This window comes from Carya illinoinensis, chromosome 1, assembly GCF_018687715.1.
Source record: "Carya illinoinensis cultivar Pawnee chromosome 1, C.illinoinensisPawnee_v1, whole genome shotgun sequence".
Lineage (NCBI taxonomy): Eukaryota > Viridiplantae > Streptophyta > Magnoliopsida > Fagales > Juglandaceae > Carya > Carya illinoinensis.
Genome location: NC_056752.1, coordinates 53,735,608 through 53,755,984, shown reverse-complemented (window position 1 = coordinate 53,755,984; position 20,377 = coordinate 53,735,608). Strand labels below are relative to the sequence as shown.

Genomic DNA, 20,377 nt, shown 5'->3' with positions numbered 1-20,377 from the left:
AATAAATTCTATCGGTAGTTGCTACAGCAGCAGCAAAAGATAAGTCCTCTTGCATAAGTGTAAAGGGTAATGATACACTTACCACTCTTACTATTACTTTACTATTTGTAGTGTATTTATTTTTTTATTATTTTTTTAAATATTTTTTTAACATTTTTAGCCATTAAGAAAAAATTTAAAAAATATATAATTTTAGTGATAGTTACTTACTTAATTATTAAAAGAAAGAAAAATTTAAAAAATTTAAAAAATTTAAAATTTAAAAAAAATGATAGTAATGAAAGTATGATAAGTGTATCATTAAATTTAAATATACGCCGAAGAAAATCCAAATGTTATTTAAAACCCCACCCACAGGTTCTATTTGTAGTACGGCCAAAATGTCAACGCTCGTATCAAAAGCATCCTGCAACCTTTTTTTTTTTTCTCTCTCTCTCTCTCTCTCACTCTCTCTCACATGCATTTAAAAGCCCAACCTTTACACCTCAAAGTCCCACGCCACCACCGCCATTGTCTCTGAAATTTGTGCGACTGCCCATTTGTGTTTGAGGTAGAGATCTAGAGAGAGAGAGAGAGAGAGAGAGACGGAGGCGGAGAGGTATGAAGCTCGTTTGGACCCCCGAAACAGCTTCTAAAGCTTACATAGACACTGTTAAATCAGTAAGCACTCTCTAAAACCACATGCCCACGTATTTGTATTTCTTAGCAGCTTCCTCTCTTTTCTCCAACCGTGGTTTTGTATTTTCCTCTGAAAATTTCTCAGCTCTTGAAAACCATCAATGTTATTTTAATAAATGTAATAACCATATTCTTTTTATTCATTTTCATGCAGATTAAAAACTTCAAAGAACATTCCGGTGTAGCCGAGCTCCTCTCCGCCATGGCTGCCGGTTGGAACGCGAAGCTAATCGTCGAATCGTGGCTCAACGGCGATCCAGTCGTGACAAGCATCGGACTGGCCATAGCCGCCCACCACGCGTGCGGACGTCACGTGTGCATAGTCCCGGACGAGCGGTCGAAACAGGGGTACATCAAGGCCATGCGAGAATACGCAGACCTGTCTCCGCCGACGCCGATGGAGGTGGTGGTGGGCGACGCCGAGGCGGCCATGGAGGGACTGGTGGGCGTGGACTTTCTGGTGGTGGACTGTAAGCGTGGGGACTTCGCCAGGGTTCTGAGGTTCGCTAAGCTGGGCCAAAGAGGTGCTGTTTTGGCTTGCAAAAACGCGTGTCAGAGAAACGTTTCGGAGTTTCGATGGCACGGGGTGCTTGAGAGAGGGACGCGTGTGGTGAGGACGGTGTTCTTGCCAGTGGGGAAAGGCTTGGATATTGCGCATATTGGGAGCACCGGGGGTAGCAGTGGGAGCTGGAAGAAGAGTCCTAGCCGTTGGATCAAGCACATCGATGCACAGTCAGGTGAGGAACACGTGTTTCGGGGATGATCTCTGAAGATCTAATTACTTCCGAGGGGTTTTGAGTTAAATTACCAACTTAAAAAAAAAATAAAAAGAAAAATCGAAGAAGCAGTTCATCCCTTCGTTGTATATTGCTAAAATATGTACGAGGGTGAAGGGCAGCAACCTGCAAGAAGATCATCTCATCAATTAGGTGCAGGAGGTGAGAAGCAGAGGCTTAAATATTGTAAATATTAGTTAATTTTGTCATATGTGTGTGTATATATATATTTCTCGGATATTTATAGATGCATGCATGGGGTAAGTAACTACTTATATTCTTTTGCTAGTAATGTTATCAATTTTTCTTAGAGAAAACACTGAGGGCTCGTTTGGAGAGGATGAGATAAGACGAAAAATGTGTTAATAATAATTAAATGGTTTGTAAATAATAATTAAATAATTTGAGTTAAGATAATTTAATAAATTTTAAAAAATAAAAGATAAATTTAAATAAAATATTTCAGTCGAAAAGTTTTGAGACGTGTTCTTACTTCTTATTGCGTGTAAAAATAGTAATTACCATTGAAATTTTTTATGTCGTTTCGATTTATTTAGAATCCTCATCATAATCAAGCCCAGTTGGGGATTTGTCAAAAGGGTCTTAGGATTTGTCACAGCGACAACTGTTGTCGTTGCATCATGTGGATCTTCAGAGTTGAAGTCTACAGAACTTCTTCTTCTTCTTCTTTTTTCGAGTAACAAGTACCAAAACCATCTTAAAAGAGGCGTGAAAAAGAGATTTATTTCCATCATGTCGTCGGCGCCCTTACTGTAATAAACCTATTCGACTCTACAAGTTTACATAGCCCGTCAAAACACCAGTCACCAAGAGCTTTTACAGAAGTTATTTTTACGGCGGACTTGTTCGCCTTCGCAAGAAAACTCAGTTGTGTTGATTTTAGCGCGTTCTTTTTTCAACGTAAAATAAAAGACCTTCAAGGCACGTAAAATCCTAAAACCTAATTTAAAAAAAAAAAGTTTTTCTCCATCGACTTTTCCAATTTACTACACAATTTTATATATTTTCAGAAATATTCTACTCGTTATCTTTCTACCATACAACACAAATAATTTTTTTTCTTAATAAATATATGATAAAGATGATAAATAGAAAATTTTAATTAGTTTAATATAAATAAAATAACCAAATTATAAAAAAAAAAAATTAAAAAGCTCTACAATGACACTACAAGAAATTTGACCTTTTACAGCACTAAAAAATGTTGCAAATGATACATAAAAATGCTGCAATATCTCAATTGTAACGTTTTTTAGTTCATTGCACGTTCAACGTTATAATCCTTTCTTTTTTAATTAATTACAAAGATATCAAAAAAATGTTACAATTGATAGATATATTTTTGAGAGTGTACGGGAGCAAAGCGACGGGGAGGGAAGAAATCATGTGATTTTAGGGCATTTTGACGCCCTCTTTTTAAAAATGTAATTGTAGCGAAAACATCCGTTGTTACAAAAAAAATTTCTTTTCCAGCAGTTTTGTTCGCTATAATTTAAGTTAAAATCGTATGTATTTATTTTTTAGCAAAGTTTTTCGTTGCAATAAGTAAAAATTGCTACAAAATTAAAAAAAGAAAATTATTATTGTAAAAGTCTGTAATGTATACCAAAAACACTAAAATTGATAATCAATTGCAATAATTTTATTTCTAATAAAATTAAAATCGTTGTAAAAAGTCAAATTTCTTTAATGAAATGAGTTACAAAACTCGTAGTCTCGCTGGACAAATGAAGATGACATTTACGATTTGTTAGTTATAATGGATAATTAATTTCAAACTCATCAAAGCTAGCTAGGACGTCATGATCTAAGCCAGCCGCCCACATGATGTTCGTTTATTCCAATACTAAAAGTCTACGCATATAGTTACTGATAAACAAACTAGTTTAATTAATAAATGGAAGGGGAAAGAAATTAAAGGGTAATCTGTCTTCCTGCCATGCATAGTGACAAAAAGAAGGTAATTAATGCCAAGGAAGTAGCTATTCATTAGTACTACTCGTATAGTACGTACGTACCATCACCATGCCTTTCCGTGTGCCTGCCGCGTGCGCGTGCTGCAAACCATATATTACGTTAAAAAAATACTATATATTATATTATAATCTTATCTTATTTATGTTATGTTATTTTGATGTGATATTATTCATTAATAATTAAATTTATTGTTTTAAAAACCAGTAGTTGATATTTATAGAATGACGAGAGCAATACATAATATAACGTGTATAACAAAGATGTACATGATAAAGTACTACTGCATGATATTCAAACTCAATATCTCTTCATCCATCGATCAAGATCGTACGGTTCTCCACACAATCAAATGACCCGGCTGATATCATGAATTTAATTTAAAAGGAAGTAAAAATCCTCAGCCTGATCACGATCAGTACTTAATTCCCTTTATTCTAATCAAGTTTTTAAAACATCATATAAATATTTATCCAAGGGAAAAATACTACTTTGTTCGAAGCTTTTACTCCTTTATTTTGATCGTTCGTATATTTTATTTTTTTAATTATTTAATAGTTAAAAAAATAATTATTAATAAATTGATATAATTTTTTTAAATGTATAAAGATGTTTAAAAAATATATATATATATATTTAAAAAAAGTATACATGCATCAGGGAGCACGCCCAACAGTGGCAGACTAGCACTGTCCTTAGTCCTTGCCCAAATTTAACAAAGATTTAAAGCTTCAATTTGTCTCCGTTTACCGGAAGCCCTTCTCCAATTGGCAGACAATTGAAGTAATGCGTCTCCATTTCACTCCACTATATATGAGGGTATGTGCATCTCCTTTAACAAATTCGAACAGTTCGCATGAGATCAGCTTTCTTCACAGCATACATTAAAGTCAACCCCACTTAAAAAAAATGCAAACAACACGGGCGCTACTTTAATTTGATGGGCGGCCAAAGCGTATTGGATCCAGCAATTCTAGCGAATATACACCATGCACCAATATAGATCATTAATTACTACAGGAATTGGCCAAAAAATCCAGAAAGCAAAAAAATTAAAAATGTCACCAACTAGTTCCACATGTTACCACTTACCAAAGTACTATAGCCCTATATATGTTCTTCTGGCCTTAGAGCTGTAGAAAAATGGAAGAAAATCAAATGGAAACTTAATAATAAGGTGACTTACGTGAGGATATTTGTCTCATAAGTTGGTGATGAACAAAAAAAATTAAGTACTTTTATTGTGTACTAATGACTCCTATTTATAAGCCATGAGACACTGGTTAGAAGGAGCACAACTATTAATAATACAATATTTAGTAAAAGACACAGCCATTAATAAGAGACATAATCATTAATAAGGAACACTACCTTTTGAATCTCTTGACATGTCATCAACCATCACCTCCCATGAAAACTATTACTAGGAAGAGTGTGTCATTCAAAGGAAGATATGGTTTAGTAATCAAATCCCTTAAAATTACAAGAGCATCTTCATTAACTTAGGCATCAAGCTCTTTTACTCAATTTTGACATAATATCATCGTATTTTACCTTTCATTTACAATAACTTTACTGTCTACCGATTTGAATGGAACTGTATCTCTAGTAATAAATTAAAAATTATTATTTTCTCTCTCCATATAGAATAAGAATGTTGCTCCCTACCCCATTTTCATCATCTCTGCATCCATCCATACCCGCATATTGTTCAATCTACGCAAAGTAATCTGTGAATATATTGTTGAATTTAATTTCCCATTTGAATTGGCTTAAAAAATTGGTTCAGAAATTGTGCAGTAAGCTCGTATGTTTAATGCTACGATCAAACAAGTGTACGTACTACGTAGTCATGGAAATTTCAATTTCAAATTTTCTTTTACTCTCTTTTCACTTCTATCTTAGTTAAAAGGTGGCAATTGGGAACATGTCACGGTTCACAACACTGGTAATGTTTCGTAACACGAAAGAGCACGACTGGCTATAGATGTTGGTCTTACACAACTTCTCTGCAATCTGTAATGTTCTGGTATTAATTACATTTCAATATTTCCGTTTGCAATATTGCCCCCTATAATGGTAAAAAATTGTGTTTGTAAAACTACATACATGCAAGCAAGCAAGCAAGCAAGCAAAGCTAATATCTAAGAGACCAACTTGCACTGGAAAATTAAGGAATAGTGGGGTGCGTACATGCTTGTTTGCCCCCCAATAACCATCACAGAGATCCAATTAATCATTTTAAAGGTATTCGGGTATCGCTTGCTTGTGGGAAATTCTCGAAAACAGTTTTCTTTCTCAAAAAAAAACATCCAAGTTCAAATATAGATGTTTCGGGCTCCCAATATTTACCGTTGACTAAATTGAAAAAAATACCATTAGAGTCCAAGACAAACATGTAGTGTGCATCTGACCAAACGGCCCCAACCTACTGCCCATTGTTCCAAAGAAATGTGATTTGAGAACACTATTGTGACAGTTTTTCCTCCGTTTGCATAAAAACGACTGTTAAATCTTCTACATATCTCATGTCACAAAAGTAAACCAAACAAATACTTTCAGACAAGGGCATCCTTCCCAAAGCGCACAAATTGATTATTTGGTATCACAGTCAACATGCAGAATCGATGGACCGAGTCAAAAAGTCGAACTGGTTTTAATAGAAAATTTGTGGAAATACTCCTCCGACATTACCATGTAAATTAATTTAATCTATATTGATTCTGACAACTTTCTTACTTCTCCCACTTGAAGCATTGTTCCTGGCTTCATTGTCTTGTCTCATTCTTCCAGCTTTCCAGGGCTGCTTTAAAGATGGGAGGGCCAAACCTCCCCAAAATTTCTTCTCCTTCGGTTCACTGCTGCTACTAGAACCTAACATTATCATGAAATGAAACAATTATAAGACCAAGCATATGGTAAATAAAAAATAAGCTGCAACGGGAGAATTAGCACATCAGGAGTACATGATGCATCCACAATTTCTTAATGCAACTTTTTTGGCATTTGTCAATGGAATTTGGGTCCTTTTATGGTGATAATCAGAAGACTACGTTTGTTCTAAACAATGCTAAAAGTCTAGCATCCAGCTCCCAAACACTCGTAGGCAAACATTAACACTGTTGAAAAGGGAGCTAAACCCCTAATAAATGCCTGGAAGCGAACCCCGTTGAGGAAGATTACCGTTCATGTATGGCAAATGTTATTAATTACTAGAGATTCCAAACAATGAATTCCCTGAAAAGCTCCTATTTTCTTTAGTGCCTATAAATATGAACTCTCACAGACAAATTAACAATGGGAAACCAATAATATGCGTACCTGCATTTCCATGCATACCAAATCCATCTTCCCGGCCAGGCAATTGCACTTTAACATTGCCTTTGTGATCTTTCCATGCTTCTTCAAACCCAGCAAGCTCATCTGAAACAAGCATCACAACATAACATTGATCAAATGGCCGGAACAGTTGCATAAAACATAATGCCTCCTTAAGTATTAGACATCAGGAACAAACCTTCATTTAGATTGTATAAAGTTTGCGATGTATCCAGCTTACCATCTGAATTGAGCTTCCTTGTAACTGAGTGACCCTGCATAAGCAACGACCCATCTTAATTACCACTTGATTTCCGTGTGCAATAATAGAGAGACAAAGTACTGGTTGTTTTCTTCGGACAAATTTTACCCACAAGAGCGGGGAGGAGGAAACCAATGATCATTTGACGAAAAGCATAATCGGACTTGTAATAAATGGCAAATAACATCTGGCTCAAGAATAATGCAAGCCAAATGGTTAATATAAATTTTCACGGGCAGGTCATCTTGGTTTACCCAAACCGAGGTAATGAGAACATCCATGAAGGGGAATGGATGCTTGATCACCAAGTGCACTAGCACACTCTGAACCCAGCATCAACAACAGTGCATCAAGTGAAGGGTCCTCCATTTGAAACATCTTTTTATTCATCATTTGTCTCACAAATTCACGAAAACAATTAAGGATTTTTGGGTTATGGATTGATAATCTTGGTCTGGAATGGAGGGCATAAAACCAGCTATATAAATACCTTATCGTGAATTCCTCTAGAGATCCTGTGTTTCGCTTGACCTGTTGTTCTATCTGCTTCTTTCGCCTCCTCAAGCACCACCTGGTTAATGAAGACAGCATTAGATTCAAATGAAAGCTAGTAAGAATCAACTTGCCATTAGGAAGTAGTCACTTACTCCATCAGCGCCTGTCCTTGTCGTTCTCGTAGAAGTGTAATATGCTCCATTAACACCACCATATGTGACTCTACAAGTCTGGACGCTGGCTTCGCTATCCTGGGATTGCGCCCCTTCGACCTTCTTGCGGTCAATCCTCTGAATCGGGTTTTTGCTCTCTGTATCCAAGAAATCAAGGACAGTAATCGCCATTAGTTATTCAGCGAATAAAAATAGCGAGCAAAAACAAAGAAATGTTCCGATACACCCAAAATAAAAAGTGCCAAGTACCATCATCATCATCATCATCTGGATGCTCGATAGACGGTTCTTGGCTTGATGGATAATTCTTTGGACCATTATCTTTGTCAGGCCCGGTGCCTTCACCTTTCTCAGTCTTTCCTTCATCATCGGAGTTTAATTCTTCTATTACAATTCCCGGTGCCCGACTAGTCTGATCCTTCCCACTTACTGCAGCACTCGAAGAGAACATGCCAGAATCGAACAAGCTTCCAAAGGGGCGAGTGAAAAAAGGATCGTCAAATGGATCTCTATCTCCAAAAAGACTGGGCATCATACTTCTACGAGATCCAAAACCAGCAGAGCTCCAGAAACTACCCAACAAGTCACCCGAGTGTGAGAAATTGTCTGCACCTTCTCTTCCCCTCTGCATACTGTATTGCGCTAATCCCTCTAAAAAATAGAAAATCCCGTAGTATGTTGTTGATATATAATCAAACTAATAAATTAATGGCCGAGGATTATAATACCAAGTATCACCAATTCACAATGAATTAAACCACTAAAAAATCAAGTAAACCAATTACCAGATATATTTTTCACTAAACGACCAAATTTACATACTGAGCCAATAGAAACATATTCTATGTTGACAACAAACATGAGAGAAAACTGAGAAACCATATCAACATCCAACCTACAACATGTTCTCTCCTTAAGTTTCTGGATGGTTGCTCAGAAAACGGGAGAGAAGGAACGAACAGTATATATAACATTCTTGAACACAAAAGAATTAAGGAATTTTAAGAGAGGAACACCTACATGGAGAATTGCCGGGGGGGGGGGGGGGGGAGGGGGGGATCACTTACCTTGGAAAACGATAAATTGAAGAACAGGGTGAGAGAAGAAGGCACTAGAATTATCTGCTAGCAGAGGAAATGAATCGTGTATATATATACCTGCAAATTGTAGAGAGAGAGAGAGCGAGAAAGAGAGACGGAGACGTGGAACTTTCTTTCGTGAGCTAGAATGTTCGGGTTCATATTTTCCACCCCACATTTTTTTTTTTTTTTCGGGTAACGTGACAACGTCGGAGCCATAAACTGGGTTTAATGTGATGAGTTCACCATTGGTTTTATTTCTACTGATTTCGTAAGAAATATTTAAAGTTCTAAAGTTACCTTTTATATATTTTCCATAAATAAAAACTAGAAATAATGATCTTTTTTTTTTTTTTTCTTGTCACTATGGTTACTAAGAGCATTAATATTAGATTCATCAAATTTATCTTTAAAATTTAATAAAAAATACATTTTTCATAAATTTAAAACTTTCATATCTATAATTTCACGTTAGATTAATCATTAAATTTATCAAAATAATAATATAATATTATTTTTTAATAATAATATTTTTAATTTTTTTTCTTCATATTTTATAATCATACTAACTATATAGACATTAATAGTTTAATTTAATACTTAAATAATTGATTTCCGGCTAATTTGAAATAAAATAAAATAAAACTATTACCTATTAAAATTAGAATAAAATATTAGTTTGAATGTGCAATAGTAACCTTCAAATTTAAAGGGAGAGCAATAATTACTAGTTCAAAATTTTTCAAGTATCTCTTTGATGAATCCTATGTAGGTTCATTTTAAGTAAATTCATCAAAATTTAAACATGCATTAACTTTTTTAATAAAACCACCTCTTAAAAGGCCACTCCAAAAATCCAAAGGAAATCCATTCGAAAAAAATCTTGATCAACGATTCTTTCAAACTAAAGAACATCTGGTAATGAAATTAGATAATTTCGTAAGAATGTATAGAAACCGTACAGTGACTTGATTGATCATCCCTAACACGTGCCGAACCCACTCAGACCGATTCCATATTTTTCCACCAAACCTCAATACAAGGAAAGAAGCCAGAGGAATATTTACTTGCAACCCCTATTTTACAGTTCCCCCAAACTTTGCCAAAAACTTCCAAGTTTAAAAGCATGAAATAAACGTTAGCCCATCAAGCCATCCCCAACTATACTGCTACCCACCTGCTTTTCCTTTATCCTGGATACAATGCCGCCACCCCCCCCCCCCCCCCCCCCCCCCCCCCCCCCCCCCCTTCTTTCTTTTCTCCTCTCTCTCTCTCTGTTATGGCTAAGACGACGCCCATGTGAATGAATGTGTTAAGTTCCCAATTGGTTGTAAGCTTTTCAGTCAATGAAGATGTTAGTAAGCAGTTTCGGAAGCTCCCATATCTGTTCTTAAAGGGAAGAAATCAGGATTTCTCGCAATGTGGCATCTTTGATTCTTAGAACTCCTGGGAATCGAAATCAGGCTTTGATGGATATTCAAGCCCCTGCAGTACTGGCATCCGTCGAATGTCTTCTTCTGAATATGCAGGGATGAACCAGTATCGCTTGTCCATCCCAAAGACCTGTTACAGACACCAAACTGAATGTTAAGAGAATTAGAAAAGCCATAGGATTCCTTTTCCATCCAAGAATGGGGAACAACTGAACTCAAATCCAAGTCTAAGACATTGGATTCACTGTGCCATAAAGGTGCAACCACAAAGCATAAAAAGAAACAAAAGCATGGATCTCCAAGTCCAAGAAAGTAATTGTGGAATCGTCTAGAAGAGAATCGTAAGGCGTCAAGTGCAACGATGGAACACAACATTGAGAAATGAAAGTATCCACATCCATCATCTTCAAACTTTGGAAGCCAAGTCCAAGATAAACTTCTGAACATAATTCAGACTTTGATAGTATTTCTTGACAAGGAATAAAACAGTATTTGCTATCACAGTATTTGCTATCCAAGTTCACTTTTTCCTTACACATAATTCACAGTTAATACCAAGTGATACAGGAATATTACTAAAACACCCGCACCATTCAGTTTCATGCATTGAGAAAGTAGTAGTTCTAAACTAATAGCGACATTAATGCATTACCTTTCTAGTACTCTAAGTCACACCCGATAAGTCAATGAGGATGTTAAAAAAGGAAATGTCGAAATATGGTAAATTGTACTGACCTGTTCAAAATTCTTCTTTTGACCAAGGTCATAGCGCCATTTTGGAGAGGTTTTCTTCTCATATGCCTGACCACAAGGTTATAACCATCAGCAACAAAGTATCTACCGTCGCTTCTCCCTATGGAAGGGATGTATGGATCTAATGGAAGACAGCTATATGACTGTAAATGGAATAACTCAATATTGGCATGGATGTTCACTAAACGTTATTCTGATGATACCTCTTCATAGAGGTTTGTTAATTCATTAAAAACACCCATGTATTACATTGATCACTTCAGACTTCTTAAAGGATTCATTGCATCATCAAAGAGTGCTACATTCCTTGTAGTCCCATTGTAGGTTTAAAACTCAACACATGACACAGTGACAGAGATTCAGACAAGTGTGATACCGATATTCAAGGAAAGTCCCTCCCCGCTATTATATGATATACTATAACTTTAAAAAAAGAGTTTCATCAAAAGCCCACGAAATTCATTCCAGATGTCTAATGTTGCTCTAACAGTTTCTCAGTTCACTAAAGCATAGCCTGATCTTAAGAAAATAAAATTGTGTAAAACAAACATCTCAAGGTAGGCAAAAGGCAATACCTCAATTGTTGTGGTGTTGGCAGCCACCAATCGTATGTGCATTATTAGAAACATCATAACACTCAACGCAAAAGCAAGGTTCAGGACTGTAAATAAAGCAGAGACAGTTAAGAAAAATGTAGATAAAATTGACTAAACAATTCAGAAACATGGACTACTCAGGCCTCACCGAAGGCAAGGAATGTGGTTGCAAGGGTGCCAGGAGTCCCAGGTATTTCTCCATCACTAAACAATGCTCTTAGATGTGGAAGTAACGAGAATGTTACAAGACTTGTCTCCAGAAACGTGTAGAACTGCATTGAGAGTAAACGTATAAAAAAGATCAATATAAATATTCCCAGTTTGTGCATACAGAAATAATAAGCTCTGAAGACCCACCAACAAAAAACAAAAACTTCAGACTTCTGAAAACATAATCACAAAGAACACATAAATCAACCGAGTGGAAAATAAAAATCAATTGGTACTTTCTATCATAATAGCTACTCGAATGCAAGTGTTCAGTCGTGTGCTGAGGCAGAAGTAGACATTTTATCACCCAGTTAATCCTAATTGGACCGGCAAACCCCAATATCATTTTAAAGGGGGTAATCAAATTGCCCCCACTCAACCATACCTAGCTCTGCCCCCGCTCAATAGCCCCTTGAAAAAGATGAAAAGTATTGAAACACTATTTTAAACCTTAACTTCCTATTATCTCATTTAGACATAGTATGTTTCTAAGCATGCCATGATGTTAACTCATAAACTCGATTGTTGCATTGAATAATGAATGCTTAAAAAGTGAAATGACGTTTAACTTGCTATGATGTAAGTTACATGTGAAAGCATTGCACAAAGTAGTTACAGGCACACACTTATAATTCCTTCTAGCCACAAGATTAAAGTCTACAATCCAGTAGTTTGGTCATTTTCCTATATAATGAATATTTACATGTGGAAAGCATTACACAAAATAGGTCGTTAAAGGGAATGGTGAAAGTTTTTCTGGACGTGTGAGTGTGTGTCAAAGATGATATGAGGTCAAGAGAAACAACAATAGTCAGGGATTGAAATAGGAAAACTAAAAAAGATTACAGAATGGCTGAAACGGAAGAACACATGCTATGGGCTACGATTAAGGTCCTTAGCATTTAGCAAGCACAGGGGAAAAATATAAGCTGTAAACAGTATATGAATGACTCTTCGAAATAAATTTATTCACAAGAAGAAAAGAAGAAATACAAACACTTATGCAAATTAAACAGATTGAAAATGGTTTATTTCCTAGTCTGAACACGAAGTACCAAAATTTTTGAATGCATAAAACATTAATCTGTTGATAAAAAGTGCTTGAGTTCCTGAGAGTAAAGTAAAGCAAACATACCAAGAAGAGAATAAAATATTTGTAGTTTAATGCCCCGACACAATTAACAACCCACACACAGTGATGGTCCATCTTCAACACACATCGTCCACCTGAAAGGAACATATCAATGCAACTTATAACTTCTGAATATATACTTGCTCGTATGTAGATATACAGAGAAATTATGGGCAATAGGACTCACAAACAGAACAGTGATGACATCGAGGTGGTTTCAGCTGGTTGCACTTCCGACAGAACCGGATTCTTTGATTCGGAGGGTCCGCAGTCAGGTTACTGAAATCTGACCCGTTCAACTGGTCGGCCTCTCCTCTCTCCTCATCGACAGCAGGCCTCCATTTTGGAGTTACACTTCCCGGATCGGTCAAAACAACGGAAAAGTAACTCCACAATAGCATCACCAACTGTATAAACATTACAAAATTTCCATTTTTAGCATCGGTTACCTCCATACACCTAACCACATGCCATTTCTACAAAACTTTAAGCACTCATTAAATATACAGAAAAAGGCGGCCGATTTGAGAGAGTGGCAATTGTATGATATAGATTAATACAAGAAGCTGAATTGGTCAATGTCATTTAAAAGTTTCACTGTAGAAAGATAAATTCAATAAAATTTGTTAATTGTTGTATGTTATTGAAGAAGCTGAATTTTCCGATGTCATTTACAGATTTCACAAACCAAAATGCACTTATTATCCAAAACCCCATAAATTCAAACCTCCTGCCCCCAAACCTACGACCCTAAAATTGAGAAAAATATAAAATACTATAAATTTCGAAGCTTACCAAGCAATGGAACAAGATCAATACGGCAAGAGCAATGAGAGAATCGAGGCCACCATCGTACAAAGCCGGGCCATAATTAGTCAAAACGACGACGTAGTAGGTAACACCCACGACACCAAGAACCAAGAGGATCATGATTGAGCCAAGCCCCCGCAGTGCTGTGCAGAACTGGAACACGTTCCAGGCCATCGCTGTTCCAGATCTATGCATCCTCGGAAAAAAAGTAAAAACAACCCAATACGCAAGTGCTGTCTGCTTTCCGCGTGTTCAGTTCCTGTGATTTCCTCAAAGCAAATAACGCAATTTTAAGATTCAGAAATTAGCTCGATGTCTGGGATGTGCATGATCAAGAAACGAGGGGATAAAAAGAGTACGTAATTTTTATTATTTTTTGGAAAAAGCGAATCTGGGTGACTTTTCTCTTTCTTAATAAGGTGATCTGGGCAGTGGTTTTTGTGAATCTGAGGGTTTAAGGGATTGAATGGAAGGAATCCGGGACTTCATGTGGGGGCGTGGAATCCATGAGCGCTTGTCACGGAGGAGGTACCAGATAGAAAGAGAGAGAGCAACGATTTTCAAAGGTTTTGTGGGAATTAAGGGGATGGATTAATCAAATTTATATGAGTTTTTTTATTTTATTTTTTTTGTTTATAAGTGGAAAGCATTCCAACTAAAAAGCTTGTCGTGGATGAGCTAAAAGGCTCCTCCGGTCATCTAAATAGTCATCGTTATCGTCAAATCAATCTAGAAGGCGGTTGCCATATTCTACCAAATCAATAAAATACACACATTAAAGAATATATTAATTATATATAGAAATAATTATAATTTTAATTTTAAATGCATCTGGACTCTTGAGCTACTTGTATTTCTTTTTTAAATTCCTACCAAATACTTTCATCATTTTACAGCCTATAATAATATTTTTAGAGGTGTAGTTTGTTCGACTTTATATGTCTTTTAGAATTAAATTGATATTTATCGGTTTTGAAAATCTAAAAATTGATAGAGATTGATTCTACTGAAATCAAAATTTTTCAATTTTTTCGATTTCAGTTTGGCCCGATCTAATTTTTTCGGTTTAACGGATTATTTAGTAATAATATGATGTTTACATATATAAAATTATTATTCTATTTATATTATAGTATAAGTATATTATTTTATAATAATCAACACATACTAATATACTATTGAATTTTATTATAGTCTATATATCTCTAAAAAAATATAGTCCATATAAGTTATAGACTTTTTATATAAGTATGTATGATAAAACGTGTAAAAATATATTTATAAAAAGAATATATATTATGCGAAAAATATATTTATCATTGATATATATATATATCAAAAGTACGTTTATATTAATAACTTAATATTAATGCTTATGTTTATTTTTAAGATTAAAACTTGATGTTATGTTAATTTATATTATAAGATTAAAATTGATATGTTATATCAAATATTATATTATAATTATTATTATATCACATGTTATATTAATTAGAGATTTAGCATATAATATATAATATAATATAAAAGATTATAAATATATATACTAATCAAATTTGGTTTAAACGGATTTTTAAAATATAAAAATCGATACTGCACTGAATTGCTTACAAACTGAATTGAATCCAATAATTCAATCCAATCCATTTTAATCGATTTTTAGTTTTATTTTTACACTCCTAATTTATAAATACCTTTTGAGTCTGAATGTTGGTATAAATAGTGATGATTCTACACATTCGTCGAAATTTTCATATGGCCGATAATACTTATAAATAATATTTGTAATCATGAAATGTATAAATATTGTATAATTAATTTAAAAAAATAAATAAATATGAATTTATACGAAAAAAATTAATTTTTTAATAATAAATCTTTCTTTCTAAAAAATATTACAAAATTTATATATTTCATAATTACACCAAACATTACTCTTTTGTAAAAGGCTACCCAATGCCCATTGATTGGAACTACCCTATTCATCATTCATGTCCACAATACACCCTAAAGGCTCTTTGCTTGTGCTGTACTCTATAATTTTCTGTTTGGACTGAAACTCCGAATTCAATATATATATATATATATATATATTTATAGGAAATAAATATTTTTATGAAACTTATAACTTTTGTAAATATCGTATAAATAATATCAAATACATAATATTCATATGATGAATTTATCATTTTTAGATTAGGCCATCATCTAATTCTCATAAAATAAAATAAAAAATCAGTTTTAGATTTTTGATTAGTTGCTTGCCATCATTACAACAGAAGTACCGACGAAGACAATAAGCATTAAGAATTTTTTTTATATCTTTATGCCATTAAGAAAAGAGACGCGCAAGTTCATTAACATCCTCATCTTAATAATAACGTTGACTTTTTTTTTTAGTGGCAAACTTACTGTCCCATAAACATATATGAAGGTTGCATTAAAATAAATAAATAAACATATACGAAGACAGCTTCTAGCTATTAAGGTGGCTATTTAAAAAAAAAAAAAGAAGCTATTAAGGTGGCTAATGACTTAATTGGCCCCCCCATGCCCAGCACCGAACACCGAACTGACTTTTATTTTTTAACACAAGGAAAATTAGTTTTTTTTCTTAAAATTCATAGTTATCACTTTTTTTATTTTAATTCTTAAATTATCAAAAGACTGAATTTATATTCTGAACTATTATATCTTTAAAGTTACATTATATTTAATATATAGCATGAGTACTATATATATAAATAAATAAAAATGTATTTTATATACAGTTATTTTTGTGTATTTTTTATACAGTCTATTACTATGATTGATTACACATAAATAAAGTACACACTGAGTACATAAAAGTATATATAAAGATAAATTACATTTATAGTTGTAAAATTATAAAGTACTTCTTAGCAATGACAAGATCAAGTGTGCATGCCATGCATCAAACGACAAAACGCAATGTCATTTAAATTGTATGTCTGTGTAGAGTACCCAATGTAGCCAGGCCAGACGTACATTTTCCATTAATATACAATGCCAATACATAGCTGTAATGCATATGATCTTTATAGATCAGTTGCATGACCCAACTTGACCAACGGAAATTTGCACAAAATTAATCTGTTGAACAGCTAGCTAGCGTGGCCGGGGATAACGTATAAACCGCGTCGTGATGGATTTACGCCAATTAGAAATTCACATTTAAATTAATATCGCACGTCATGCGCATTTTGTTTAGTATCGGACGTAAACGTCATCTCATACGTGCAATTAAAAGAAACCCCTTAAATTAGCAGTGTGCACATGTCGCCATAAATACGTTTATAAAAAAGCTGGATGAGTACCCTTAAATAATGCAGGTAGCTGAGCATGCATGCGCGCATGATATTTTTTGGGGCATGCAGTTCGATCGATTGAACCTCATCAACGGCTAGCGCGCTAGAGAGACAATTAAGCTGGAGATCGATCGATGTATATACTGCAATAGTGGTACGTGTTCCATGCTGATGATAAAAAATATATTCACAGAATTTACATTATATTAATATTATACGTACGTGGACGTGTCATATGGCAAACAAATAAAAATATTGTAGTAATTAATTAATACATGTACGTACGTAGCGATCGAGTTAGCAATAATAGAAACAACGTCGTAACAAATTAGCAATATAATTATATAAAAAAAAAACGTCCCAACAAATTATTAAAAATAATACACCAAGCTAGTTGTAGTTTCATATATATATATATAATATATATACACACACACATACATGACCTCAACAAGCTAGCTAGCAGACAGATTGGTTCATGCGCTGGATATTGAACCAGATCAAGTACTACTAAGACAAACTTGAGAGAGAGAGAGAGAGAGAGAGAGAGAGAGAGAGAGATGGCTGCCGGAGAAAAAGATACAGTTTGTGTAACAGGCGGAACGGGATATGTAGCATCCTGGCTGATCATGAGGCTTCTGCAGAATGGTTTCTCCGTCCGAGCCACTGTTAGATCCGACCCAGGCAAGAATTTGTATTTTTTTTTCTTTTTATATATAATAGCAAATGATCATAAAGATGCATGCATGCTTAATCTAGCTGGGTAATATAGGTTTTATAAGTTCCTTGAGTTCAAGGTGATCACAAAAAATTGATGAACACCTTGAGCATCGAGATGATCATCATCATGTCCACGAGAAACATTGATGATGCTGGAAGAAAAATAGTAAAGTTAGACCTCGTTCTGGTCGGAAGTCAAAGGAATTCCTCGAATTGGACCCACAGGGCCACAAGCTGGAAGCGAAGACAATAAAACCTAATTAATGACAAAACTTTTATTTATTGATCAACATGCACATGAGCGGCCCAAACTTGATCATATTGTTTTTCGTTTACATATGTATCTGGCAAAACTAATTTATGGGTTCCAAATCATTCAAGAATTATTTTCCGCAACTCACGTAACCCAAAGTTATTGAGTATTGATAATCAAATCGAAGTTTCTAAAACCCTAGTCATATTTGGGATTTTCGACTATGGGCTCGTCGATAGATATTGATGGACTGGTGTTGAAATTTGTTACCAAGGCCATAGAAGAATGATACATATATGAATAAAGAATCATACTAATTTCTTTGCAATTAAACTTGAAAGCACGTATAAGCTGCTTTTTGACATGATTTCAAACTAAGAGCAGAATGCAAGAAAGACATCAGCTACCTCACAAAACTGCCAGAGGCAATAAAGAAGCTCCAGATTTTCCATGCTGATCTCAACCAACCGGACAGTTTTATCACGGCCATTGAAGGATGCATTGGAGTCTTTCATCTAGCCCATCCCATGGATATTAATGGCAAAGAGCCGGAGAAAACTGTGACCAAACGGGCCTTGGAAGGAACGCTAGGGATCTTAAAGGCATGCCTTAATTCGAAGACTGTGAAACGAGTCATTTACACTTCTAGTGCAGCCACAGTACTGTACAACGACAAGGGCCTAAGTGTAAGCGATGAGAGTACATGGAGCAACCTTGATACTTGTAAAAATAGCAAGCTTGTAAATCCTTCTTACTTGGTTTCCAAGACCATAACTGAGAGGACAGCCCTAGAGTTTGCAGAAAAAAATGGATTGGATCTTGTAACATTGGTTCTTCCCCTAGTTGTGGGACCTTTCATTTGTCCAACTATTCCGTCCTCTGTCTCCATGGCACTCGCTATGATCTTCAGTACGTTCTTTTTCTTTTTAATTATATATCCTTGTGTTATTGGTTATGTTAATATGCTGTATTTCTCAAATCCAAAAACTAAGAGAAAATAACTAATCAAAGATCATTTATATATGCATGATGCATGTGCAGGCGACCAGGTCGACCAATATGAATACCTTATTTACTCGTATATGGTGCACATAGATGATGTAGCTGGTGCACACATGTTCCTTCTTGAACATCCTAATGCTAAAGGGAGGTACATCTGTTCATCAGTCGAAAGAAGCATCCATCAATTGTATGAATTTCTTTCTTCAAGATACCCGAGATTTCAACTACCCAGAATGGAGTGAGTTTATATTATTCTTTCGATCTAATCCATAAAAGAATGTTATTGTGTAGATTCTTTTTTCATTTTTTTTTTTTTTAATTTTCATTTTGGGCAGAATCTTCAATGGAGTTACAAGTTACAGGCATTCAAGCCTCTCATCGCAGAAGCTTTTGGATACTGGCTTTAAGTTTAAGTACGGTCTTGCTGAAATGTTTGATGGAGCCATCCAATGCTGCAAGGAGAGGAGTTTTCTTTAGGTCGTGCATGTTTATCGTAAGTGAACCGTGCATGATAATTACACTTGCTGACAAACTGTTGTTAATTTGACTTTACACACATGTACTTATACAGCTGCTTAATTACTTCCATTGGTTCTTGGAAAGGGTAAATAAAAAGGTCAAAAAGGAAATTGCAACTTTAATTTAAGACGCTGGATATACCCCCATATATAATATTGTATTCAATTCAAAATTTTCACTGTTCAATCTTATTTAAGTATTTGATTTTGGGTTTTGAAAGCTAAAAATAGAAAACGAAAGGATGGGTACTTTAGGCAATAGTCGATGGGCATGTCAATTTAGGTTTTTCCATTAAAACGTGGACCCATGCATAGGTCCATTTCCACCCAATGACAGCCGATGGAGATACTCAGAAATGGACCCTCTCAAAAGCCTAGAGGTTCTCATCACCCGAACATTTTCCTTCAGTTTGGGCCATCTAAAGCCCCGAAGCTTACTAAGCAGAATGAGAAACAACCGTCAAATCCATTTGTGAGAGGGCGATGTCGAAGCCCATGAGAGTTTTTCCAGCATAATTCGAGACCGTTGCAAGAGAAAAGGATTGACTTGGCGAATAGGACATATTTTGTAGGATTTCAAAGGGACAAATTTTATTGATAACAAATTAAGTTTAGTATTTTTGTAACAAAATTTACATAATAAGAGTAATATTATATTCAATATTTTTATTTTATTATATAAGATGTGACATATTTATTATTATTAAATATAATAAAAAAATAATGAAATGATGATATAATATATAAAAATTTATATTTAAAAAATATTTTTGATTTTAATCGTTTCTTTATGTTCTCATACTCAATTGTATTTAACAATAAACTTGGTGTCTGAAAAAAACAAT

At 34.7% G+C, this 20,377-nt stretch overlaps 4 protein-coding genes across 5 annotated transcripts; 2 read left to right on the top strand and 2 right to left on the bottom strand.

The window, feature by feature from the left end:
- The first annotated feature begins 405 nt into the window (after positions 1 to 405).
- On the top strand, positions 406 to 1,742 carry LOC122303566. The gene is made up of 2 exons (XM_043115392.1): positions 406 to 660; positions 833 to 1,742. The coding sequence occupies exons 1-2, from the start codon at positions 601 to 603 to the stop codon at positions 1,439 to 1,441; spliced, it is 669 nt and encodes a 222-aa protein (XP_042971326.1). The 5' UTR covers positions 406 to 600; the 3' UTR covers positions 1,442 to 1,742.
- Positions 1,743 to 5,906: 4,164 nt separating this feature from the next.
- On the bottom strand, positions 5,907 to 8,993 carry LOC122287145 (myeloid leukemia factor 1). 2 transcript variants are annotated; one of them, XM_043095468.1, is made up of 7 exons: positions 8,855 to 8,993; positions 7,947 to 8,348; positions 7,677 to 7,834; positions 7,520 to 7,600; positions 6,967 to 7,042; positions 6,771 to 6,872; positions 5,907 to 6,323 (listed from the first exon to the last, which is right to left on the bottom strand). In XM_043095468.1, exons 1-7 carry the CDS (start codon positions 8,952 to 8,954, stop codon positions 6,157 to 6,159), a joined length of 1,086 nt encoding a protein of 361 aa, XP_042951402.1. In that variant the 5' UTR covers positions 8,955 to 8,993; the 3' UTR covers positions 5,907 to 6,156. The 2 variants fall into 2 exon arrangements, with proteins under 2 accessions (XP_042951402.1, XP_042951401.1); XM_043095467.1 differs by having other exon boundaries at positions 8,765 to 8,969.
- A 680-nt stretch (positions 8,994 to 9,673) lies between these two features.
- LOC122287129 (probable protein S-acyltransferase 14) lies at positions 9,674 to 14,358 on the bottom strand. The gene is made up of 7 exons (XM_043095466.1): positions 13,696 to 14,358; positions 13,088 to 13,307; positions 12,904 to 12,995; positions 11,707 to 11,830; positions 11,538 to 11,623; positions 10,945 to 11,010; positions 9,674 to 10,339 (listed from the first exon to the last, which is right to left on the bottom strand). Exons 1-7 carry the CDS (start codon positions 13,903 to 13,905, stop codon positions 10,214 to 10,216), a joined length of 924 nt encoding a protein of 307 aa, XP_042951400.1. The 5' UTR covers positions 13,906 to 14,358; the 3' UTR covers positions 9,674 to 10,213.
- A 3,157-nt stretch (positions 14,359 to 17,515) lies between these two features.
- On the top strand, positions 17,516 to 19,705 carry LOC122303556 (protein BRI1-5 ENHANCED 1). The gene is made up of 4 exons (XM_043115381.1): positions 17,516 to 17,723; positions 18,397 to 18,921; positions 19,054 to 19,252; positions 19,350 to 19,705. Exons 1-4 carry the CDS (start codon positions 17,600 to 17,602, stop codon positions 19,489 to 19,491), a joined length of 990 nt encoding a protein of 329 aa, XP_042971315.1. The 5' UTR covers positions 17,516 to 17,599; the 3' UTR covers positions 19,492 to 19,705.
- The last annotated feature ends 672 nt before the right edge of the window (positions 19,706 to 20,377 follow it).

Coding starts and splice junctions, on each gene's coding strand:
- LOC122303566 (XM_043115392.1), top strand. CDS start 601: ATGAAGCTCGTTTGGACCCCCGAAACAGCTTCTAAAGCTTACATAGAC. Junction 661..832: donor ACATAGACACTGTTAAATCA/GTAAGCACTCTC, acceptor ATTTTCATGCAG/ATTAAAAACTTCAAAGAACA.
- LOC122287145 (XM_043095467.1), bottom strand. CDS start 8,954: ATGTGGGGTGGAAAATATGAACCCGAACATTCTAGCTCACGAAAGAAA. Junction 7,601..7,676: donor CAAGGACAGGCGCTGATGGA/GTAAGTGACTAC, acceptor TTCATTAACCAG/GTGGTGCTTGAGGAGGCGAA. Junction 6,324..6,770: donor TGGTATGCATGGAAATGCAG/GTACGCATATTA, acceptor TGATAATGTTAG/GTTCTAGTAGCAGCAGTGAA.
- LOC122287129 (XM_043095466.1), bottom strand. CDS start 13,905: ATGCATAGATCTGGAACAGCGATGGCCTGGAACGTGTTCCAGTTCTGC. Junction 12,996..13,087: donor ATGTCATCACTGTTCTGTTT/GTGAGTCCTATT, acceptor TGTTCCTTTCAG/GTGGACGATGTGTGTTGAAG. Junction 11,011..11,537: donor CCAACACCACAACAATTGAG/GTATTGCCTTTT, acceptor CCTTGTGGTCAG/GCATATGAGAAGAAAACCTC.
- LOC122303556 (XM_043115381.1), top strand. CDS start 17,600: ATGGCTGCCGGAGAAAAAGATACAGTTTGTGTAACAGGCGGAACGGGA. Junction 17,724..18,396: donor CACTGTTAGATCCGACCCAG/GCAAGAATTTGT, acceptor AACTAAGAGCAG/AATGCAAGAAAGACATCAGC. Junction 19,253..19,349: donor TTTCAACTACCCAGAATGGA/GTGAGTTTATAT, acceptor CATTTTGGGCAG/AATCTTCAATGGAGTTACAA.